The sequence below is a fragment of the Apteryx mantelli genome, chromosome 4 (genome assembly GCF_036417845.1).
Source record: "Apteryx mantelli isolate bAptMan1 chromosome 4, bAptMan1.hap1, whole genome shotgun sequence".
Taxonomy (NCBI): domain Eukaryota; kingdom Metazoa; phylum Chordata; class Aves; order Apterygiformes; family Apterygidae; genus Apteryx; species Apteryx mantelli.
Window position 1 is genome coordinate 67306062 of NC_089981.1, and position 25891 is coordinate 67331952.

General features: G+C 40.7%; 1 protein-coding gene across 2 annotated transcripts in view; it reads right to left on the minus strand.

The window, feature by feature from the left end:
• Window positions 1-9071: 9071 nt before the first annotated feature.
• Window positions 9072-25891, minus strand: part of STON2 (stonin 2) — a 63439-nt gene continuing 46619 nt past the window's right edge. For both annotated transcript variants that reach the window (XM_067296885.1, XM_067296887.1), the window contains 3 exons: window positions 21581-23416; window positions 14447-14649; window positions 9072-13297 (listed from right to left, as the gene is read on the minus strand). In XM_067296885.1, coding sequence (XP_067152986.1) covers window positions 13214-13297; window positions 14447-14649; window positions 21581-23416 — 2123 coding nt within the window. In that variant the 3' untranslated portion in view covers window positions 9072-13213. The remainder of the gene's footprint in view (window positions 13298-14446; window positions 14650-21580; window positions 23417-25891) is intronic.

The following is a 25891-nucleotide window of genomic DNA, read 5'->3' on the forward strand; positions in this document are numbered from 1 at the left end:
ACATTGTTGCCAAATGCTTTGTCATGTAGAAAAGTCTTTAGGATTCCTTTTATTGAAGAATTGGCCATTACTAAAATGCACACCCCACTTGCTGTTTGCAAGCTATAACATTTGTAATGGGAAGTTTACTGGTCTTAGAGCAGAGACCAGCTCTTTATTGTTTGCATGTGTATACATGTTGGGCACACTGTCTAGGTTTCTACAGAATGAGTGAATCATAATTTGAATGCAAAGTGTGTAACTCTTAAATAGCTGAAAAAAGTCCCTAAAATTCTGAAGGCTAGAGCTTATAAGCAAAGGTGTGAGCTAAAGGACTGCCTTCAAGTTACATGTTCTGTCAGTACTATCTAGCTTAAGTGCTTTTTAAATGGTAAGATTAATCACTTGAACTGCAACTGTTATGAATCACAGCTGCTCAACTGCGATGAGGTTCTGACAACAACAAAAACAGTGCTGGCTCTGATCCATGAAGCCTAACAACAAAGAACACAGGTAACAAAAAATCTTAACTTAAAAACAATTTAAAAAACAAACACAACACCTGACATTATCAAAGCTTTATTTAGCATGCTGATAAATGTTTTTCCTGACTGATACCATATATTCCAGCTAACAGTTATGAAGTGCAGGTATCTACAGTAAAACTGAATTTACTTCAGCAAAGTTATTCCTGACTTTTATAGGCATCAGTGTGAAATATCCATAGAGAAAAGTTTGCATAGAGTAATCTATAGCATGACTTTGCAAGCATTAAACACCTCAGGCTAACTCCATGTGGTGATTTATGATAAAGTAGTTTCCTTAGAGTATGCCAGAATACAAATGGGCAGCATAGAACTATGGTATGGTGCTAGGCAGTCTACATGATACCCTGTGATTCATTTGGGAGAGAGAGAGAGTGTGTGTGTGGAGGGGGTTAACTACCTTTACTGCTAAGCAGTGATGTGCTGCTGTACATTTTACAATTTAGTTTGTCTGATGGTCACATGTTCAGTGCCCATAGACTAAAAATGCTTTTGGGCAAAGCAGCTTTGCTCCACTTTGAATGCCCACTGCATCTCACCTAGCGTGTACTTCAGTTGTGTCTGTTGTGCTGTGCGTGAGTGGCCTTGCAGACCATGCAAGTTTCTGACTTGCTGAGTATCCCTTCCTTTAAGGGCAAACAGACTACGGCTTTCCTGGAAAATATATGGCTGTGCCCCACACTTTACAGCCTATCCGGAGGTGATCATATGTCCCATCTGGGACCAGGCATCAGGCAGTCAAGACAAGTCTTTGGGATTTTTTCTTTCCTAGATGAGTCCCAGGGTTGTTTTTCGCAAGATCAGGTGGAATTTGTGCAAAACAAATTAATTCAGTTCAGTTTTGGCTGTGTTCAGTCTTTCTAGAGAGGAACAGTGAGCATGACGCTGGCGGGTCAGAGGAGATCCTCTTGACTTCAGGGTGTTTGCAGAGCCATAAAGCTTGGCTATGGTGTCAGTGCAACCAGACCTCCCACAGACATGCAAAGGAGCTGCAAAGGCAAATGCCACCATGGCTTACTCTGCAGACCCTGCTGATGAAACCCCACTGATGAAACTAGGCTCTCACCTGCTTACTAAAGGTAACCAATATCTTCACTTTAACATCCTTCTTGATTTTCCTCCACTGCTTACTGTGTGTCACTGGGCATTGCTGTCCTGGCAGCATGTAGGCTAGATGTAGGCTACAGCTGATGGTCTATTATAATTCATATTTAATTGATTGTTAATTTCCTGTGCTAGCAAACACCTTTGTGAGTACTGCTCTTGACACTGCAGTCTGTTGTTTTTTCTGTTGTGCTCCATTATGGTTATCTTGGGCTCTGATTTGCCAAGATTATCACTCCCTCCAGAATATGTCTCCATATACACAGCCCAGTTCTCTCATACAATGTCTTAGAAAGGCAGAAAGATCTGAACTCAGTAGTGACCAGCCTATGGCTCCTGAGCAGTTAATGTGCAGTTCCCATGCTGGGGCTAATTATCTAACTGGCAAAGCTGTACTGGTGTGAGGAGTGCTGGGTAATCAGAATCCCTGGCTTTGAGAGAAAGGAAAACAGTGGGAATGAGCCAGCCCAACCCCATCCTGTAATGGAGCTGCAGGACCCTAGGCAATTGTTGTTTCTAACCTGTGACCTGTTCCCAGAGCTCCTTTCTGCTTGAGTCTCCATGCTAAATGATGTGTGACCTGTGGGTCTTGTGCATATGAGGATTCTGATGGCTGAAAACATCTTATGTAAAAGGAGCAGAAATGTGAAGCTGCACTCAGATCTGAGGTCACATTTTCCCTCAGCTGTTTGTTCCTCGTCCCTGCCTTGCTACTTTAGATGCAAGATTGTTTTTCCATCTTAAGCATCATCCTCCACTACGAATCTTCTCATATTTGCAGTATGACCCACTGTCATCAGCCATCTCATTTCTCCCAGACACAGACCCTAGGCAGATTAGTAGTCAGCATGTCTGTGTCTCTATTAAAAGAAAACGTTTCTAGCAAGGCATCCCATCACACCCACTGAACCTGCAATTTTCCTTGCAGTCTATCTTATGATATGGGCAGAGCACCTGGTGAGCAGAAAACAATGTTTCCATTTTATAGAGTTTTCAGATAGGTGCATTTATGCTGAAATGACTGATACTGTGCTCTGATCCATGCTGCAACACACTGGCTTGCTAAAGGTATTGCTAAAGGAAGTGATGGGGTACAGATGATGTGATATCTGGGAAATAACACCTTGTAAGTATGTGGGAAAGATGCAATGATGGCCTAGCAGCTGCATGGAGCTTTGTCAAGGTTTTCTCTGGATGTTGGGTAATCTCGGGACCAAGAGGCTGGCCCCTGCAAGCAGCCCCATAATACAACACAGTCAGTCTCTCCCAGTACCCAGGGTGGGTGAGCAGATGGCTGGATGCATTGCAATCTGGGTAACCTGGTGACATAATGCATGCCAACCTACACATTGCATTGTGTATACTGGCTAATCCAATGCAGTTATGTGCTTGCTCCTGAGTCTGACTGAATTTGTTCTGCCAAGTAAGCTGGCCAGATGCAGATGCAGTATTAATGATTATGGAACCGAGGTCTGATGCTGCCTTTATGGGTTATGGTCTGTAAGTACCAAGCAGGAATGATTTTTCCCAAATGGTTCTAGCTCTTGCTGCAGCCAACCCCTGGCAGAGCCTGCAATAGGCTAGGTTCAGCTCCCTTGAGTGTTTTCACTGGCCAGCTGCCAAGGAGAAGCTGATGGTTATCATCAATGTGAAGCAGATGAGAGTACCTTCAAAGCCAAAGTGATAATGTCTCTATCCACATCACCCCAACAGTTACATAAATATGTGAGTGGTCAAATCAAGTCCCCTTTCCAGCTGCCAAAGCCAGCTGAAGTTGGAGATGAAGCTGGATGATGTGGCCAAGTAATAGCGTTGCAGAACCGCGGTCACTTTCTTTTAGACCTAACAAAGTAAGAAGAACAGCAGTATTCTTTAAGCTATGCAGCTCATTCTCTTTCCTTTACTGTAGACCTCTGCTACAAATATCCAGGTCCCTGCCCAGTGTTCAGTTATGGGTTTCAAGAAACAATTCACATGTCTTTACAAATCTTGCAGCAGGCAATGTTCTATGTTGATATCAGTGTAAATTACTAAGGAATGAAGAATATAAGGGCACAGAGCAGAGACATTCAAGGTAAATACCACTACACATGTTTTAAGTCTGCTGAGGACCTTGGCAGGAAAAGATATTCTTGTGGATTTAGGAAACAATGGAGGACCATTAGATTTGCATTCAGTTGGGGCTCTATCATTCCAAGGTAGCGACTTATGTTTTGGCTTTCTTATCAGTACAGGAGGTACACTCTTTTATTTCAGTTAGCTCTTGTGGGCTTAACTTAATGTTTGAAAAGGGTTGTGTAATTCTTAAATGGAAGATGATAGTAAAGGGCAAAGTGATATCCTAACATGTATAGGGTATGAGTTTTTGGAGGTCAATGTGTTCTGAGCAGTTAACTCCAAAGTTGATAGCCTAGACTTTCCAGCACTACTTGAAAATATCACATACCATGGAACATATAACAAATAACTCCTGTGTGAAGCTCTTACATTTGGCTGACTTGAATCCAAACATCCAGAATCAGTTAGGAAATGTAAGCAGCATGAATTACCACTGATTTTATCAAACATGTTAAAATACAAACGTAAAACATAAAAAGGAAAAAGAATCTTTCCATTAGGCTTTTTTTTTTTTTTTTTTTAATGGGAGATTCCCAATTTAAGAGGCTCTTCTAGCAAACTTAGAGAGGAGTCTTATATCGGGAAGGAAGCTGTCATGAACTCCTACTGTGGCTGCATCACAATTGTCTTTTCCAAGCTGAAAGTAAAAAACGTAGCCACAAGAAGGAGGCAGGAGAACTCCTATGGGTGCTGGTACAGTAACCCCAGCTGAAAACAAAATAAAACAGAAATACGTGTTCTAAACTTCCCTCTTTGTGCTAAAATGATTCAGTAGCACCCTCATTGACAGCAATGGCTGTTGACTGACTACTGCAAAAGTGTATTCATAATGCATAATAAATGTTCACTGGTTAAATACACTGAAAACAGATAACCAGTACATCTTTTGATTAAACCTAAAAATTAGGTAAGAAATTACTTTATGACAGGCTGAAACAGATTTTCAGGTGCTTTTTGTGGGTGGAAAACAAATTGTCCCCCTACTGTAAGGGATTCATTTTGAAGGCATATGGTTATACTGTCAGACACTAATACAGAAGGATTACTTTATCTCAGGAGGGAGACTTTTTGTAACAAATTACTTTTTAGGAAATACAGCAGAAGGTGTATTTAAACACCTCTGCTTCCTTAGTTTCTCAATGAATAGACAAGGCACGATCCTCCAGTGGTGCTAAATACCTCTCCTATAACGTACTTCCACTGTACAGAAGGAATTCCAGGTTCAGTGAGCACAGTGGCAAAAGATACTTGTCTGGAGGCAGAGGGCAGATCTGGATTCTAGTTCCTCCGCCAAGGACTATTTCCATAATTTACTCAACAGCTGCAGAAACTGCAGTCAAGGGTTGACATACCCAGTTGGTACTCTAAACTCTCGAAGCCTTTGCTCACTCTTGTTCTTTCTTGAATTGTCTCTGCCTCTGGCAGGTGGAGAGCCAGCTGTCCCATCCCTCAGGGTAGCCTCATATGAGGAAGAAAAGGGAGCCAAATCTCATTCTGTTACTTCCAGTGCAGAGCTCTAACCACTGAGGAAATTTATAAGGACACAATCCACGATGCATGTTCTGAACACAATGGCCGATTAGGCCCCTCAAGAGAGATATGTAGGAAAATGCTTAGCTTGAAAATCCAAGTTGGACTTGGCTATTTAACCTTGCCAAGAATGAGGTAGTTTAAGGCATACACAGGAGCTGCACTGTAGGTGTTCCTGGGCGTCTTTCATGTAAATTTATGCAACTGCCTGGGACTTCTGGTAGTTCCCGAATGAGGCTGTATGGGCATTCATAGGATGGGAATATTGAGCTTAGCTGCTCAGACTCGGACTTAGCTCCGCTGGTGTACTTCTTGGGGGGGGGGGGGGTGCCTGCATTTCAAAAGAATAGTCAGGAAAGAAAAAGCTCAGCCTACTGGTCTTTTCACTGTATGATGCATATACCTCTATGCATGTCTGTATAACACACACATATGCTTTTGATGTTAAACGGACAGTAGCTAATAGTTATCCTTTATCCATTTCCAACATTTTTTATTGGGGGGACACATAAAGCACTTTATGAACATAAATTTAAACTCAGTCTTTGGATATGACCAACTCTTACTACCCCCCCATTTTACAGAGTCATTATAGGCCACAGCTTTAAAAGTAGCTACTGCTAAGGGTGCTAGAGTAATAGCTGCTAGAGTCTGTGCTTTTCAGTGTCCAGCCTGATTCTGTGAGTGGCTGTGCACAGGTAGGTGTGGACTACTCAAATGAAGAGGATAGTCAACACAACTGAAAATTTTGTCTGTTGGTTTTTTTTCGACTAAGCACAAAATAAATTGAGGTAGTCAGCTCTCACACCTCATTTTGAAATCTTGGGCCCAGATGATAGTCAGTGACTCACAAAGGGCCAAATTCTACATTGGATTTACAGTCCCTGAAAACCAGTGAGAATTATTTTTCATTGGATTTGCCTTATGGAGCTGGTCAGTAGTCCAGGAAATAGGCAATCTCAGCTCCCTGTGCTTTCCAGTGACCACTAGAGAGCAATAGTCCCTTAGCCTCCAGTGAAGCTGTGGAGGGTGAACACATAGCTAAACTCCTTGTTTGAATCTGCAATTCACTTCTATAGATAGGACCCATACCACAAATCCATAACTTATCATGCAGAAATATCACATTCAAATTACACTTTTATCATCCTAGATATTTTACGTCCTCTGTCACTGTACAATTTAAGAACTGGTTTTGACAATGTGATTCAGTCCCAAACCCAATTATATTTGTTCACAAACATTCCAATTTTTCATAATATTCATACTAATGTTTTTAGTGTCTATTTTTTCCTGTGTTCCCAGGGTCAGTGTTTGTAGACTGGGACTCAAGTCACATATTTTGCCTAGTTCCTGACTCATCACATGACTTCATGAGATAGTAACACACATTTTTCTCTGTTGAGATTGTAACTTCAGCATATCCTATTCGGCCACCCTCACTCCCCTGTTTGTTCCTCTCACACCAGCTGTCACTTCCCGACTGCCAGGGACATCTCTTCCTCCTGTGCAAAGGGTAGATAACAGCTTGGAAAAAAAAAAAAAATAGCCTGCTGACTGATGCAGTCCAATTCAAACAAGATTTTGATTCAAAGACAGGTGGGGAGAGGTGGTTGAGCTCTATTTGTCTCTTAATTGATAGTTGTCTGCAGTTTTGCTTTTCTTTCTCTTGACCAGAAGACAGAATTCCTGTATATTTCTATCTGCTTCTGCAAGCTGACATGAAGTTTTCCCCTTTTACTCCCTTTCAATATGAGTGCTTGCTGTGTTAATAAAGTTTCTGAACTGGCTGTGCCCTAATAAATTTCTCTGCTTCTATACAGAAAAGCAGATGTTTCCTTTGCTGTTCTGCATATGGGAAAGCTTTTACAAAAGAGGTTCTCACCTTAGAAAATTACTTTCAGCTGTATTCACACTGCATTCATCCTATCACTTCAGAAGCTCTTTAAGACAGGCTGACTGCTCCCAGCTTATCTTCAGCCCCTGAGGCAGCTGCAACTGGGAGACAACAGAACGAGGGAAGGAACAGTCTGCCCTAACCCCTGAGCACCAGCTTGGATCTGCCAAGTGCAGCTGCAGGCAATGGTAGAATTACCCCTCTCCACCAGGCTTTGCTGTTCCACAATTCAGAGTCGAGAAAAGCACTTTTTGCAGTTTGTGTTTAAAATACTACTCCAAGTACTTTGTTTATATATGGCAGTTGCTGTTAGGCTTCTAATGCTGCGACTATAAGGACAGGATTTTTCTTCCGAGATAAGCGTGCTTCATGGCTCAAATGCATCTGCTGTAATACAGGACTACACCTGGGCTGCAGCAGGCTCCTGGACAAGAGGCAATGGGCTGCTTCTCTGATCTTTTGCTTGTCCTCAGCTAACCTTCAGCAGTTTTTGTCCTATTCATAAATTTACAACAGAGCTGAATTAGGTGGTAAGGCAAATGGCAACTAAGAGCATTGGAAGAAAATTGTGGTGCTTTTTCACTCCAGACTCTGCTATCTCACTCTAGTGATGTCTTTTGTTTGGGTACACATCGTGCTGGCACTCTGATGTGCCCATCTCTTGTAGGGGGATACTTTGGCTTGTCTCGAAGGACAGCACTATTGCCAAGGAACTTTCCACTGCTTGGTTTCAAACTTTTTGCTTTTTCTGTAACTCTCCTTTTATTAAACTTTTTTTGCATATTATAAAGCTATCATGGTCAGTTTAATCATACCCTCCCACTTTGATACTATCAAATAATGTAAATAAACTGATATTGCTAGCAGCCACTGAACTTTCCTATTTAACGTTCTTTCTTTTTTCTGGCTGACTTGATTTACTGTTTGAATAACGATCAGGAGGAATCAACCCTTCTGTACTTCCATTTTCTTATACTGTAAAATGATTGATTTAATAACTGTCAGTACTGCTGAGGCATACTGGGGAGAACATATTGAGCGCTCAGCACTAATCTGAGCAACCTTTATGATGGGTATCTGATTTTCTTTGGGTAATGAGATTACCCAGCCCTTCAGGCTGACTCAGGGAGTGCTTCTGAAAAGAACAGCAGATTGCACCTGGTCTCAGTGACTGTGAGAGAAATGGAAAGATATATGAAATGATATATGGCTTATTCAAGTTTGAAAGCATACAAATAATAATACCCCAGGACTCTGTAAATAGTTTAGACCTTACCCATAGCCTCAAATACTCCCACTAAGTATCTCCTTTGTGCTTCCGTTCTTGCTTTGCAAAAAAAAAAAAGATGTTCTGATCACAGGAGGACATTGCCCTCTCAGGGATTCATGACCTTAGTGGTTAGAGAACAGAAGAGGTTCACTGAGTAGGAGATAACAACTGCTAAATTAGGGAGTAAAATGTCAATTCTCAAGTACTTTTCTCAATATGGCTTCACTCAAAATGTAGGATTCTCTTTGTATTATATCAGCACTGGTCCATATGTCTGTTACCTGGTTCAAGCTCTAGGCCTTCTTCACATCCTTGCAGATCATCTTTGAGTCTGGATGATCAGATGAAATAATCTCTGTTCTGTATATAATCCCATTACTTCTAATTTATGTCCTTCCATGTACCATTCAAAGCACTTCCTTTTTCTCTTTTGAATTCTAGAGGGTTAGTACTGAGTGATCAGCATACATAGCATGTACTACATACAACTTCAATTTCACAGTGAAAATGTGGATATTCTGTTTCATCTTAACATTTATTTAAGTTTTCCCATAGTTCAAACAAAAAATGACATCCCACTTCAACTGCTGAAATAAACCACTGAAAAAAAATAAACCACTTCACAAAGTTACCCAGTGTATAGACTTTCTTATTTTACAAAACAAAAAAGGTAGGAACATGTTACAAAATAATAATCAAACCAATCAATGTCAATAGTGCAAAGAATGAATTGCAAGTATAGATGGAAGGAGGGAGGGAAGGATGTAACAACGGATGAATGGGTGGATTGGTGGATGGTTAGATGGCTGAACAGAAAAGAAGGCTAAGAACAGGTATGCCAGCTATCAGCTGGCATGTAGGCTGATGATGTAGGTTTAATTTAAGTGACAGAAGAGGGCAGGTTCTTACACTGAGCAGTTCCAAAGATGAGTACAGTTAAAAATATGAGCCAACAAGTTACTGAAAGGAATTTTTCAACCTTGGAAACACAGATGACCAACAGGTCTTGGATGTCTTGCCAAGTAAATATGTCAGTCAGCAACCCATCAGAAAAGGCAAAGTATATCTGCAATTTCTTATGGAACTCCTACAATGAAGAACCTAAAATCTCTCTCTCCTTCATGGGATGACTAATTTTGACTCTAAATAAAGCAGTTTTAAAGGACACAAATATCATCGGTCTGATACAGTACTTCTCAGCTGAATTTGCCCATTTTTTTCTGCTAGCAGAGTATCTACAGTTAATAAATGTAAGAGGAGTTCGCTCAAATAAGCTCAGCTGCCCAGAGATGATGTTCATCTTTACCCCTTGTGATGAGACTGTTTATTTTTCTATGTAAAATTCCCTGCAATAGCTCAAGTCTTACCACAGTACAAAAATGAAATAAAACCATAATGAGAAATAGAAAGAAGGTTTAAAGTGGGAATAGCTTCAGGGAATAAATGTATGCATACTTTGAAGGCACATTTTCTGCATGAAGTATTTGAGTACTACAAAGTTTTCAAATAAACTAAAGAACAGTGATTATATCTTTCTCAAAAGGAGTGTTAAACAACGTAGTTAAAGAGATTCTTCCCCAAGATAAAATCATCCCTACTACAGGCACATCTTTTATCTAAATCCTTTCCACTACTCTAAAACTGACAAAACTCTCAGTTCTCTTCCCCTCATTCCCATCAACAATCTGTCCAAATTACTACCTATGGATGAAGAGCATATGGTTCATGCACATACAGTTCATACAGTGACAGACATTGTCTAACACTGAAAAGTTGGCACTGTCTAATCAAGCAAGAACAGTGGGACCCTCTAAAAGGGCAGTGAGATCCCAGTGTTCAAATGCTCAGTGCTCAAAATGGGGCTGGATGGAAGAAAGCATTCAGTGGCCATACTCAACAAGAGATTTTCTAAAGAATTTGGTGCTTAGTGCTCTTTTGAAAAAAATCTAACCACTTACTCTAGTGTCTCAATGGGAAATAAGATCTTTTGAAAAATCTGGCCAAGGTGAATCATACCAAAATCTTGAAAATTCAATGGCAGGAACATTGGAAAGATATTCTCCAAAGACCAAAATGGATTAAAATAGCTTTTTTACAAGCCATGGCATTCTTCCAGTTTTACCTGTATAGCCCCATTAGGCTTGGAAGAGATACTTCTATTCTACAACCAGGTAAGAGAGATTAGAGTCAGGCTCTTATTTTCATTTACAAACTTCAAATTAAAAAAAAAAAAGAGAGAAAGTGATGAAGAGTTAGAGAAATAAAGCAAACACAGAAATATCCCTTATGTTCATCCTTCAGTTTGCTGGGCATGAAATATTCTGTGGGTGGAGTATGGTAGAGACTGAACGGTTTAGAATTCAACAGAGATGGGAAATGATATCGTTTGATTTTTCTCCCCACTTTAAGGAATACAATGTATTTTTGCTTATTTGCTGTTATTTGTGTTTACAAGGGCTGGAGGAAAATATGCAAAAAGTTGAACACTGAGTGAGCCAACTCCTTTGGGTCTGCAGATCAGAGCTGGAAATCTCCTTAACTGTTTCTTTCACAAAGCTCACACTTCATCAGCAATATCTCAGAACACATTCAAGTCTGTTTTGTTGATTTTCTTGCTCGTCCTTCTCAGAAACTGTACCATAAAAGCAGCAGAGAAAAACATGAAGAACACCCAGAAGTTCTTTGAATGATTTTGTACTGCAAACAATTAATGAAAAGAAAGAACAGTGAGAAGACAAGTGAATTTTGTACAGAGGAGTTGCCATGAAATTCATAATAGCCCGCCTGTAACAGAGCTGAGAGCATGAATTCAGATCTTTGCTGTTACACATTTCAGGACCTATTTAAATTATTAATTAATAAATAATAATAATTAACACTTTATCAGTAGTTTTTGTCCGCTGATCTCAAAATGCTTTGTAAAAATTAGTATCATTCTCCCATTTACAGAGAGATGTTGCAAATACTCAGTCCTAATTGGCATGCTCAGAGAAGTTCTCTGGGCTTCAGTAAGACTACCTGCAATACAATAGTACATGCCTATTAAGAAGTCCTTGAAGGACTGAGACTTTGACTAATTTACAGCAGTGTGATTTTGCTGGTGCATGGCTGGGTAAATATATATCACTGGGTTGATCTAGGCCTGAAATTTAGGTGCATATAGAAAGACATTCAGATGTTCCCTATAATTTGCTTTAAAGTCTACCACTACAGGTTTTAGACTCAGTGTAATTAATCTTATGTTTTATTTGGGACCTTAACCACTGTAGTGATTTTCATGGTGAAAAATGAAACAGTGAAAGCAGTGATGAATCAGAAGTGAAAATTAATTATCTCTTATGTGAAATGTAAAATACTTTTATAAACTTCTATAAAAAGTTTTCATTTTAATTCATTATGATGTTAAATTACATTGCCAGGGCCTTCCAAATATGTGATTTTAAAGCCAGCAGTAACCTTTTAAAAGATAAATGGTTTAATAAATTACTTTTTTCTATTTAAAGTTACTTTGAGACAAAATATTATGCAAGTCATGAAAACAACTACAAAAATTAGGTATTTTGAACACAGTTTTATCTGAATGATAATATATATGAATAAGTGATTTTTTTGCCTTCTGTATTTTTGTTAATGAAGGTTTAAGACCTGCTGTTACTTTTGGCTAAGTGGAGATCTAAAAACCTCCACAATGGCAGCCTACAGTTTTAGTGCTGAAAAAAAAAAGTTGAGTGCAAGTTAGTGGATGTTTTATAGATAGTTGCACAGAAATTACTTGTATTGTAGGTTCAAAATAGAACATGAAAGTAATACTATGTTGCAAGGACAGACAGTAATATTGTTCTGGCATTTTTCAATAATCAGCCACATTACCCATCCAAGAAAACATATAAAAAAAAAGAATGTCTTCCTTAAATATCTTTCTAGGCTAGTCTTAGTAATGTCCCTTCTATATCATCTCTATTATAACCACATCCTCTGTTACTAGCAGCTATAACTATGTTCAGTCAAGATAATAGAACAGCCCAGACTAAAAAAAATGAAAATTTTAAGAATTGCAGAATCTTTCTTGTAACTTGTCCAGACCCAAAATGCAAAGGTGCACTGTGACATGTTCTAGTTCAGAGGACAAGACAGGAAAGGGTGAACAGAAGAACAGCTAGATGATCAGCTGTACTGTTGGTCATTCATCTGCTTGACGTTTACTATGCTTGAGATGCAGAGTTCATTGATTCTCCGGAATGATGGTCAGGATTTTCACTGTGTTGACAACTTCAAAAATGAGACACTGCATCATTTTTTACTCAGTGCTTGCTGGGTTTTATTAGGCAGTTCAGAAAGAAATGAAACTGCCGATGACCAAACCATCTTAGCATATGCTTAACATAGGAGGGCAAGACTGCAAGTGAGATGAAGGCTGTTTTCTGATTTGGCTGTGATGGTGGCCACACCATATTTCAGTGCAGAACCTACACGGTGAGGAGTCAGTGAAGGCAAGCTTGACTGTAATACAAGTCAGTCTGTCTGTACACCAACTGTACTTAAATCATTCCAGCAAAAGCCCATGGGTCTACTCCAAACAAACCACTGGTGAGCTTCTTTTCAAAGTATGGATCATCATGAGCAAAAATACTCAATACTCTGTGGAGCATTATTTTGAAAGTAATAATCCATACTTTTTAAGAACGATACCAAAATGCTGCAATTCCTTTCTTCTGGGGCTGTTAATTCCTCCTCCAGGGCTCCTCTCAGGATTTGCAGACTGATCTTCTTTCACTGTGTGGCACATTCATTGAGATTTTCAGTATCTTCTCCCTTCAGATCCTCATTCAAGCTTTTTTTCTGCTCTATTTCTACCTGGCAGGAGAAAAAAGAGGGAGAACATCTGTAATGAGAAGGGAGAAAAAAGGAATCAAAAGTCTTCCTTAGTGCTCGTTTGTGTCCTGCTCAGATGAAGAAACTCTTGGTAAACTGAAAGGCTTGTGAAGAGAAATAGAGGAAGGAGACCTGGATTTGATTTACTACAGGATTTTTCAGTTCAATCCAAACAGGTTTATGATTTAATAGTGTCATGGAGTCATTTCCAGAAGAGCCAATATCACGAAGAGAACAGGTCTCACATGAGTTTATATTCATTCGTCCCCACGATGGTAATGGTATTTTGAATCCAACCCAGTCCAAACCCAGAACCAAACTTGCAGAGGATAAGTGGTTTCCTAAGGGACAGCAGAAGCCTCAGTTTTAAACTCTGCAAAGACTGGTATAAAGCAAAGAGATTCATTTACAAAATGCATATCTACATTTGTTTTCAAAATTTCAACACCTTCAAAAATTCAGAGATAATCTGGTATTTAATTCTTAAAAGGGATACTAGGGAAGGTCAAACACTGTCTCCAGGGAATTTAAGAGACTACTAAAAATGTAATTGCAATTACTATTAAAAATAATTTCCATGGGAATCTTTTCAATATCTCTCATCATTTCTCTTAAAGAAGACAGGTAGAATGCCAGTTTCTCCCCTGAGTGATCAGCTAACAAGCAAATTTTGGCATACTGAGATTCTTGGCAGGTATTACATAGTGCATTTTCCCATCTGCTCCTCTCCTTATGACAGGCAGGAAAAAGAAATATTTAAGTACAGAAATAGTGCAATCCTTTTGTCTGCTGTAGCACTCCCACTGCAGCACTCCCACTGCAGCTACTATCAAGACCAGCAACACTCCCTGTTCACACTCGTAGTTTATCAGCTCCTCCCCAGTACCTTGTTGTGTTTATGCTCTTCCCCCAAAGCAACCGTGAGCAAGTTTATTCCATCTTCACTGAGGGATAATCTACTGCCTATTTGTCATGAGTCAAGAAGTTGTACATGGGTAGCTACTTGCGCAGAGCCTGACATGCAGCAAATTCATACCTCATCTGCTCATGTTATTTTACTTGTCTGCCCACACTTTTCAAGAAAATGAAGTATGCAAAGTAACCATGGTGATTGCTAGATGCTCATTTTACCTTGTAACTGTAGTGTGCTGAATAGTTGACCCACTTCCTCACATCAATCTTGTCCTCAACAGAGATGGATCGAACAGTGGCTTTGGATGCAGATGTGGTGGGCATGTCAAATTCCACATCCACATGGTGGACAAAACTGGAAGGCACTTCCCGGTCAGAGCCAAGCTCTAGGTGACAGAAGAAGCAGTGAGGATGGCCAGAGGCTGGAAAAAGAGAGCAACAGGCATGAAAGTTTTGTTGAATGGATCAGGAAAGACAACATCTAGGAAGCAGTATCTCAAAACTGCAAGAAACTGAGAATCTGCCTTGGTGAACTAATTCATAGCAAGTTACAGAATCTTACCTGTATCAATGCCATTGGAGCTTCCAGAGTAATTAACAAAATAAACTGTGAAAGTGACTGTCAGTCATGCTAGTTTGGTTTCAATGGATGAAAATGCAAGATGTAAATCAAGCACCACAGGGTAAAGGAATTTCCCTTTTCTGATCCCCCCAGTTTATGTAACATGATAAGTACACTGTGACACATCCTTCTAAAATGTCATGTGTTGATCATAAGCAAAGATGAGATGTGGCAGATATTTTGCCTTTATTTGAAATTGTTACCCTTTTTAGTAAAAGAAACTATACTGGATACGTTTACATAACTGCTGGGTTCAAAGAGCAAATTTGTGTGCAGTTAGGAAATAACTGTTAACTCCTTACTCTAACCCATCACAAGAGGTCTAGTCATTAAAGAGGGCAAGGTGAGGAAGTACTCATGCTTAGTTCTTGTCATCTGTAAATAATAAGCTTTGGGGCTTCCCCCCCTCCCCCCCTTTGTTTTGCTGGACAGCAGTGAGGAGTAAGAATTACAGTAGGGACTGCTAGTCAGGCTGAGTTGGTTTTATTTCTGACAGCTGCTCCCTAAGTTCCGGAGCAAGTCTTTTAACTGTTCTCTGCCTCAGTTTCTCTGTCTGCAAAATGAGGATAAGAGCTTTTGAAGTCACCCTGGGATTTCTGATTGAAGGGATCCTATTATGTAAGTATGCATAAATTAATGTATAATGGAACTAAAGGAATCCTTGTCTGACACTGTTACAGGCCTTAGGATTTCTGACTATTCATTGGAAGAGTGCTTCATATCGCTCAGCAAGGTGTACAGAAGTAACAGGCAAGGAAGGAGGAGAGCAGGCAGAGTAAAAAGAACCAGATGGAGAAAGCCTGAAAGCTCCCCCTGGGAGCAGCAGGAAAACACCATGTGTGAAGGACTTGCAAACCTGGCCCTTGAAAGCAATTCAGCTCCTCATCTAGAGCAGTCCAAAATTCAGCCTTGTTGAGCTGAAGCTTGAAAAGCAAGATGTGGGATTTTGAGATATCATTCTGACAGGTTGAGACTGAGCACTATTCAGAAGGCTCAGGCATCACAACATCCCACTTAACCCCTGAAATAGAGTTGGAAAAATATTTCAACCTGGTGCAAGTCTGGGTGCAAATTTCATCTAGAGTGCACTTGATATTTCCAGGCAGTCTATCTGGAGTTTCCTCATGATGGGAAGGTTTAGAAACTTGTTTCTGTGCAGCAAATGCAATGAGAGGTGATGCAGTTCAGCAGAGACCACAGAGGTATTGCAGCATCACAGCTGGAATTAAGTTATGAATGAGCTGGTACAGCAGCAAGCAGATATAAAAGCTTGAGTCCTGGAAGCATGAGAAGAGTATTACCTCAGGATTAATTATCCCAAGTGGAGTGCTGACTCAGTTGGCCTGGCTCTAGAGCAAGCTGGGATATCTCTCTTTGACAGTGATTCCCAAGCTTAATAGCTGGATATCACTCTTTTTCTGGATTAAAAGCGGTGATGCCAAACAGACCTTTGAGATGATCCCACCTGGCAAGGGCTAGCAGCAGCCCCAGTCATAGCTGCCGTGCCTTGCACGGAGGCATTGCACCCCTTGGTACCACAGGGCTTCCGCTTCTGCCCAGTTCTTGAGGCTGGCTGTGGAAGGCACATGAGAGGAATGTCCAGGTTGCCCCTGCCGCTGCTACGCACTTTAACCTCTCTTGTGGCATGCACGGTGCCACTGCGCATGCCTGGGAATCACTGCCCTGTGGCACTGCATGATGAAGATGCCTAAAGATGAATAATTCCTGGCTCAGAAATCCCACGCTCAGAACTTGCGCACTGGCATCCAACTCCCATCCCTTCATCTCTCTCTCCTCACCCTGTCCCAGTCTCGGCACACTCTTCATTGCAATCCATCCTTCTCATCCACTCTGCTACGGTTTTCTTCTCCCCTAATTTCTATCAGATTGCTCCCTCCTTTGGATGCCTGGGTCTCAGTGGAGGCCCACGACACATGGGAGAGGCAGCTCTGAGCTCCGGCACAAATCGCATCCAGAGCAGCCGTTACAAAAAGTTGAGCTTCTACCTCCATCCTCCTGAGCTGGAGTGTGCTTAGTTGCTTTTTGGACAGATTCAAGTGAAGGTAACACTAGAAGTGTTTGACTAGGCTTGAGCACACCTAGTGACAGTAGGTTCTTTGCTATTAAAGGATCTGAGCTATTAAACTCTTCAAAATTTCAACCAGACACATGCAAAGGGCAATCTTTCAGTCCCTTCTAATGCATCTAAATATCAGTGGATTTTCACAAGCTCAGACCAAAAAAAAAAGTACAAGCTCAACAACAAAGACAAGTAATATTGCCTGCCTGATACAGAACATGGCAGCCCTAGTTCTGATAACTGTTGAGTAGGGGCTAAACTGTATTTTCCCCTAACTTCATTCTCTGACATGGCGAAACCATTTGGGCTGAAACTCAGTTTAAAAAATTGCTCAAGGCAGGCATTCAGTATGTGACACTTAAGCCTACATAGTTAATGTTCAGCGAAGCTGGAAGCAAGACCCTGAAATGCAAAATGTGAGGACACCTTAGTAAAAGGCTATTTGTCCTCCCTGCATTACTGGAAAGCCGTTCAGGACAGAAGGTCTTAAGAAGAAGACTGAGCAACAAAGTTCAGCAACAAGGGCTGGATACAGAGGTGATTAAGCCATAGAACAGATATGATGGTGCATGTATTTGAATTAATACTTGTTGATTGATTATCCAATGCCATGCATGTAGTCTGAAACAGACAAACACAGTCTCTGCTGTAACGAATTTGTGATGTGATTTTTTTAAACCAACTGTAGTTTAAAATTACAAATAACTGGATCTCATGAAATAGTCAGTTATCTTTGCCCTGCTGATTTAACTCTGATATCAAGGAAAGTCTGAATTTATTTTTCAATTTAATGATGCAATTCTTCAGTAATTTAATTTCTTCTAGTAGTAGTACCTACTAACAGAAAAGACCAGACTCAACACTCAAAAACATACCGAAGTTGTTCATTTAAACCAGATAAGCACAGTAGGCAATTAAGTGAACTGATTAAGAAAGCAACTCTTCCACTGAATCTATAACAAAAATATTGAGCATATCTGTGTCCATTAGTGTCCTGCATGTGAGGCACACAAAGCACAACTTCAATATACTTACTGTTTGTTTATCAGGCTCATTCAGAACTCTTTCTCTAATGGATAGATACACTTTTGTAGTAAAAACAAGATGAAATCAACAGACTGATTTTCTTTTGAGCATCTTGCTTCCTTGAGCTACTAACATTTCATCCTATCAATCAAGAATCTGATAATATAATTCATATATATGCTTGGGCTACCATGATTGCAGGGAATCTCTTCCAGGCTACTCTGATGTCCCAAGATGCTTGGATTTAAGGATTTAATTTACTCTGTTTCAGAAAGTATACCAGGCAGCATGCCTGGGATCCACAGCCAAACTAGCCCAAAGTTCAAATGTCCAGATCCAAGGTTCTGCTCAGAGGCTACATCCCCGCTTCATTGGAAGAGCTTTTTCCTGCGACTGAGGGCTGTGTGTGGATGTTTTCCTAACATAATGATGGTGGATAAAAAAAACATGTGGAGCCCAGCCAGTTGCAACTGAAACTCTGCAGAGCCTGTAAATAGGCCTTCTTTATCAACTGCTGTGATCATATTAATTGAGAATAAGAGAAGGGCAATAAAGTTTACCAAGCTGTTTTGGAAAGGATTTCAGCAATGTACTTAGTGAAATCCAGTCCATAGTTGTTTCTTAGGTCACATCATAGGCAGAGTACACACAGTCCTTTGTTTGTCGTATGCTTTTGAATTTCTAGTCATAAGCAGATGCCTTGGATACAAAATAATACAGACAGTACTGATAACAAGTTCCTAAAGTGAGAGAGCAAAGGGCCCCATCCCATTAGAAAGCACAAAGAGAAGACGTTTGGGTAAGGCAGTGAAGTGATTGAAATAATTCTTAACAAGTTGAGTGCTGGGATGCTACAAACTGCATGCAAGCAGTGAGCACCCTGTGCTGCCTCCCTGCCACGCTGCAGCACTGGTATGGCACTCGGGGCAGGCAAGGGAGGCTGGACCACAAGGAGGGTGGATGGTGTTGTATGCCTCACGCCTATGCAGAGCCTGCATTCGTCCACATTCAGGGAATGGGGTAGAGCATAAATGCTGCTGGTGGCTCCCTGGAGACCTGGGACCACGTGTGTGAGGGACTGACGTGTTGGAGCACAACAGGGATGAATGAAGGGCCTCATAGGTGTGCCCACGTACGCACTCCTTTGACAGGTGTGTAGGGCTTCATGACAGACACGCATGCTGGAGGGGTCATGCAGTGCATCCACCCCAGGCTGAGGATTGTGTGCCAGGCTCTGGAGGCAGGGTGGAGAGAGGGGCTGTGGCAGCCTTTTTGCCAGCTGCAGTGCAGAGCCTCTGCATCTCTCCTGCTCTGGGGTCCCAGGCACCTCAGCAGTTCATGATAGATCTACTGTTTGTAGATCAGACATCTAGAGAGGGAGCCAGAGAGCTGTTAGAGGTGAGATGCAGGTGCTGCAGTGAGAGAGCATGAAGGGGGAGCCAAAGGAATAATTCTTATTCTTAGTGCTTGGGACCTGTATCATTTACAGATACTTCTGTAAATAGGTGGAGGTGAGCTATTATATAAACTTGTGGGTAGGGCTGGATACAGCCAAGCACACACAAAGCTGTGAGTAGACTACACATCTGTATCATATGGTTAGTAGTATATGCTATATACCAGGGAAATCTAAGAAGGAGTGGGACTAACCTCCTTAGTTTCCCCTGGTAAATCAGTGCTTTTGAGTGGCTTCATTGATACCCCTCTTTGTCTAATTTGTTGTTTGCCATATACTTGGAGTAAACTCCAAGATGGGACAAGTACCATCAAGAAAAAGAAATAGTCCTTGAAAGGCAAGGTCAGATTTAAATTACACTTGGCCTGTCCCCATCATTACTGTGGGATTCCCTCCCTCTCACATACCTCATGTGTGTCCTGGCCAAGACAGTGCTTGCAAGCCCTTTCCTTTCCCTGAAATTACATCTGACCTGATCGGAGGGGTGAGGAGAGTTTCTTCCTCTCAGGATGTAAACAGATATTAACTGTCCTGAGCTTTGCATGGTGACATTGATGGCTAGATGCTCTGTGGCAGGGCTCCAACAGCAGCGCCAAGTCTGTGATTCATTTCCCCTTCTATAGGGTAGATTAGGCCTCACACTGGGAAAGACCAGGACCAAGGAAACAGAGACATGGGTTAACATCTCCCTCAAAGTGGCAACAGGCAAGAGAACATCAACTTGTAGTAGACAACAGAGCCAGGAGTTCTGCTGCTTTTCCTATTGTGCTACTGGCATGTTCTGTAATTGTGTTAAAGTCTGGGGGCTTTGATTTTCCCAGCTGTAAAGTCTATAGGGTATACTGAGATCTTTGGAGAGAAGAAGCCACAGAAGGCCCAATTTCACAGTGTTTCATTCCCAGAGCTCATGCAGATGGCATAGTGAGATTTTCCTCACAAGCATATTATTGCTCTTATACAGCCTGAGACTAATTTTTCATTGCAGTACTTCTCTTGAGTTCCAAAACTCTCTCTTCCTATATCCTGCACTAACAGAAAACATGGAGCCTTCATTTTTGTCAGTGATATCGCTCCAAATTTGTATGGTGTAACCTGGCCTCACTGGGTTGAAATGTTATCCAAAAGATTAAAAGACTTGGATCAATGCTTTGCTGACACTGTATTTCAACCTCAGGAAAAAAACCCCATCTCCTTAGAAAATGCCAGATCTGGTACAATGATGTATTTTCTTTCAGGGAATCCTAAATACGGAAACCCACTTGGTTAGGCAGCTGCATTACTACAGCATTAATTAAAAAAAACCTACATTTAGTTTTTAAAAGACTAATCTAGATCAGAGAAATCAGAAAATGGAATTCACTATGAAAAAATTAAACCTGACTGGTCTAGCTTTATTGCCCAGAGCAGATGAAAGGCAGGAAGTGGAACAAATGGCAGGGATGGCCAAAGGGAACAGTAGCTTGCTCATATCATTTGAATGTTTAATTATTAACACGTTACAAGAAACATAAAGATTTGTGGGTTTTACGTTGGTATTTTCTCTTCAGGGTTAAGCTGTATTTAGGACCTGTCTGCACTGATTGAAAAAACATAGCCACAAACTGGTGTTTGGAAAACTTTTTTTTTGTTTGTAGTGGTTACACAATACCTTGTCTCCTCTTACAACCCTCATTCCACGTACCTTATTGGCATCAGTTGCAGCACATGGGTTGAAATATATAGCACTGGCCCACTATACTTGGCAAAGCATGGAAAAAAATTCACATGTGCTAGAGCTACAGCAATTTATCTGGTCCTGTTAATTCAGTCCCATAGCATAATACCTTACATTTATAAGTTACCTGAGAAACCTCTGCTTCTCCTAGCAGTGTTAGGCATTATGAGACATTTGATGTAGAAGTCCTATAATGTACTCATAAAAACAGAGATAGGAGGCATAATTTTGCATCTGGTAAACCTAAATTTGTTCCCTATCATTAGCAATGTTTGTAGGATACATAAAACTACTGCAATGAAGGGTCAGATAAATGCTTCATGTAACTAACTGAAGTACTTAGGTATACTACAAATGACGATTTCTCTCTTGCTGTGTAAGCCTAGTATTCCCTATCTTCCAAAATAGATACTTCCTGTTAGTTTACTCACTCAGACATGATATGCACCACTCACCTGAGTTTTTATCAGGCAGTCGGTTTATCCTCCATACAATGGAATTAAAGGCATGCTCATATTTGGCAGTTCCCAAAGTTACTCTCATTACTGGCTCTGAACCAGACAGACTGGTTGATCCAAAACTGGCGCCCTTGTTCACCTTGGCTTTCAAAGATTTCTCCCCCAGGACACTCTCCCTGCGGAAGTTCTTCACCCACTCGTTTGGCACTGGGTAGCGGATCATCACATTTTCACAAGGGACCTGAGTTAAAGGGTCACGGTTGGAAGAGAACCCAGTGGACATGATCAGCCAGCTCTGCAACTCCACCTCAGCACCATTGATGCTGGCTGCTGTCCTCAGAGTAAAAGGCAAAGTTTTCTCAGCAAAGACAGTTCTGAATCGCATCAGTTCAAATCGGCAGGCATCCAAGGGGTTGAATAGGATAATACGGGAGTTATTAAACATATCCTCATCCACACATGAATGGAACCGACAGCTGTATAATTTAATCCACTTAGTGGTAGTAGTGGGCATAATATCCTGCCTTGCAACTATTTCATTCCCTTTGATCAGGATGTCATTAAGGCCCAGTCTACATTCTGCCAGGCCAGAAAGGAAGCTGAGAACATAGATATGGGTCAGCACACTGTGCTGGAGAATCACATTGTCTCCTTTGGCCAAGATGCCATGAAACTCATCCCTGACGTCAACAGTGATTTCTTCTTCTTGGTAGTTCAGTCCTACTGTGCTCAGATCTGTTGATGAGGTTGGCAAGTTCATCAGTGTGTCCTGCACAGCACTGATGAAGCTAAGGAAGTCTTCATAATCTGTAGTCCCCAGCTTGATAACTTGCTCTCTCTCTGCTGTGTGAGCAATAGCTGCCTTAGGCTGATACTTCTTTTTCTCCTTGTAAATGGTGCGGTCTATCCGCACACTGTGTATTCTTCCATTCTCATCATAGTTCTGGAGTTTGCGCTCTGAAATTTCATGATTGATTTCAAGTTTGAATTCCCGGAAAGGTTTCTCCAATCCCTTTTCATAAAAAAGCTGTATACATCCACTGTCAGTCAGCTTGACATATATTGGTCCCCAGTGCCTGGATGACATAATATTCTTCTTCTCTGGGATCCTGAGCATCATTGGCCATCCATCCTTTGGCTGAGCTGGTGCCAGGTTAAATAAGTTGGCATCCAGATCATGTGGCATCCTGGGGTCATCATCAGGCAAGGTAGGGCTGCTCATGTGATCTGGGTCTCCAATCTGGAGCTGCTTGAGCTGCTCTACAGCATCTGTGTGGATTACACTTTTTTTTGACTCATGGAAACTGATGGTATCAGGTTCTTGGTGGAGAATAATAAGAGAGTCTCTTTGGCTTTTGCCTGGAGCACTAGAGACAGAAGAGCTTTGGGAACGCCTGTCTCGCTCCTCAAAGAATGAACTGAAAGGATTGATGGGTGAGGGTTGGACATCTCGCAGAGATTCATCCAAGAAGGGATTAGTAGCACTCCATGGTGGTGTTTCAACAGAAGGCAACTTGGTTAAGGAGGAAAGATCTAGCTTTTGAATTTTGGAGAGGTCACCCAATGTGCTTTTAGGACGTTCTCTTTTCTTAAAGGATGCAGTGAGGTTAAAGTTGACATCTGGAGTCTGTTTTTCTGCAGGTGGGGTGTCTGTTTTCAAGGGAGAAAGGTTCTGTGGTGAAAAACTGACTTCATTGTCTTCAAAAGTCACCCAGCTGGGAAAGCGAGCTGTGGTTGGGTTAGCAGAATGCCCATTCATGGAGGTGTTGTTCAGCTGCCAGTTGACAGCCTCCATATCTACTTCTTCATCTTCCTGAAGAGACGAGGAATTGTCTTTAAAAAAAGAGGGGAGGGAGGGAAAAAAGAGAAATTTCAGCTAATTATTCTGAAGTTACCTAGCTCTCTCCACTAAAAGAAAAACACAGTTGGTACAATACTTTGCATGCTTGAAAAAGACAAGAAAGATACTCAAAAGGCTTGCCTAAAATGCTAAAGACTTACTCCTTTTCTCTCATTTGCCTGCTTCGTTCCCTCTCTTCCTTGTTCTGTTTTATTCCTTTATTCTGTCCGCATATCCTTTACGTTATAGGACAATCCAGTGGGAAGATGAAATGAACGCTGAGGAAGGGCACTTCTCCACTCCGTCTCCATGTACCTGCCTGCACTTTTGCTGTTACTGCAAAAGTACATGGGGATATGGTGAAGGCACTATAAAAGGGGCCTAGGTAACATTTATTGCACAAGAGAGGCTCTTTGGCTTACCCAGTGGAAAATAGTCAGCCAGTCCCTGGATGTCTCTGAAAAATCTCTAGGAGAAGTTGTGATCTAGGGATGTACATTAGGATAAGGTAAAACACATTTTTGACTTGTATTGTGGAAGCTGTCCTCACAGTCTATCAGTACATGTCACCCATGACCACTATTCTCCTAGTCTCAGGTTCTGCCAAGACATTTCCCCAGAAGCCTGCATCATCCTGTGCTATTTCAGTCTTAGCTGTTTCTGGAGAAGATAGTTACAGTGGTAATAAGGTATTTTCCAAAATGAACATAATTTCTCAGAGTTCGGAGATTACAGAGTTTCCTTCCCACTGGGCTGATGAATCAGAATGCTTCTCAAAATGGGCAGTCTGCATGAAATTATAACCTGAAGCTGCACCACAGATTTGCTCTGCATATGATAAAGCAGTGCTAGCTAGCATTCATGCATTAGATGCTGGTAAATATATAGATCATATGTTTTACCAAAGTCACCGTTCTCCAGTACAAGCAGAAAAGTGAGTGCAAAAAGCAGCACTTTGGTATGACTGTACATGGCTGATGTGAGCATATTTTACATTATTATTAACAACAACAACAACAAAATTTAAGTCAGCATTTAAATTGCCACCAGTTCCCAAAAATGATGACCTTGAGTCTCCTTCTGCCTCAAACATATTGTAAGTACTAAGATTTATTATAATAATTGGGAATTATGCATGAAGCAGAATGACCCCAATTTGTTTTTCAAGCCATGGTTTTGTGGTGGCGGTGATAATAATAATAAAGGAAAAACAACAACAGGAACAATGCATGGCTTTTATACACTATCCATACATTTCAAAATGTTTTCAGAAAAAAAGAGGCACTATCTCAAATTCTCAGATTTTCTTCTCCATCTTGCCCTTTCATTCCAAGCTTTTCACAATGCCTATCTGTAGTCCCTGCTACTGGCTGTACCACACTGGGTACAATGGTGGGTCCCTTATTCATTAAGTTTTGCCACAATCTATAAATAGATTTGTGTAAAAAAATCCTGATCATCCACAACCACATCCTAAAGTGAGCTCCAGAAAATAATTAAAGAAAACATGAAAAATAATCTGATACTGTCCTGATCCACAGGTCCACACCACTCACACCACTACATTGTCTCATACCTTCCCAAGGACCTGGTCAGCAAACATGTAGTTCTCTGAAGCAAAGCAAAAGCAATGGAAAGATGTGATAGGGAAAATCCTGCTTTTATGGTATTTCTGGGAAAACATTCCTCATTCCTTTGAGGACTTCTAATACTCCTGTGTTAACAAGATCAGGGTTTCTTATGACCATACCTTTTCCCTGTCTGCAATTGTAATTTTCTCTTTTTCTGTATCTTAGCTTTTAACTTGCAGAAACACAATGTGATTCCACAAATAAAATATTAACACTTCTGTTAAGTTTGAGCTAGGCAGAAGAGCAGACATCCTTGGGAGTCCACATGAAATATACATAGAATTCACCTGATAACATTTTTTTCTAAACTAAACATTTATAAAACGTTATAAAAAGTTATAAATGTAAAGCTTTTTGATACAGATGTCTTGAAATACAGCAGAAGAATTAAGAGAAGATGGTTTTATAAATGTAAGCATTTGTGTAATTTTTTTTTATGGAGAAATCAATAAACTGTTATTTGATTTGATATGTGGAAATGCCAAATCTAGGAAGTGAGAGAGTCTTTCCTTCTCAAAGTAAAATTAGAAGTACCTTCTCCTGCTTCCAAAGAACCATACAGTTGGGTTTACACATATTTGAAGAATACAAAGGTTGTTCTAGAAAAGACAGATTTTTAGCTTTGTCAATGAGAATACGACTAATAGCAGGGAGGATAAAATAACAACACCATAATGCAGCTAGGCATCCAAAGAAAGTTCCTGAGAACTAGATGAAATAGTCTGTATATCCCAAGAGAAATATTGAAACCTCTGTTACAAAGGCAAATATAGCATGGTGAAAAATCTTGACATTGCTAGAGGATGGCTTAGATGATGATTTGAGATTTTTCCCATC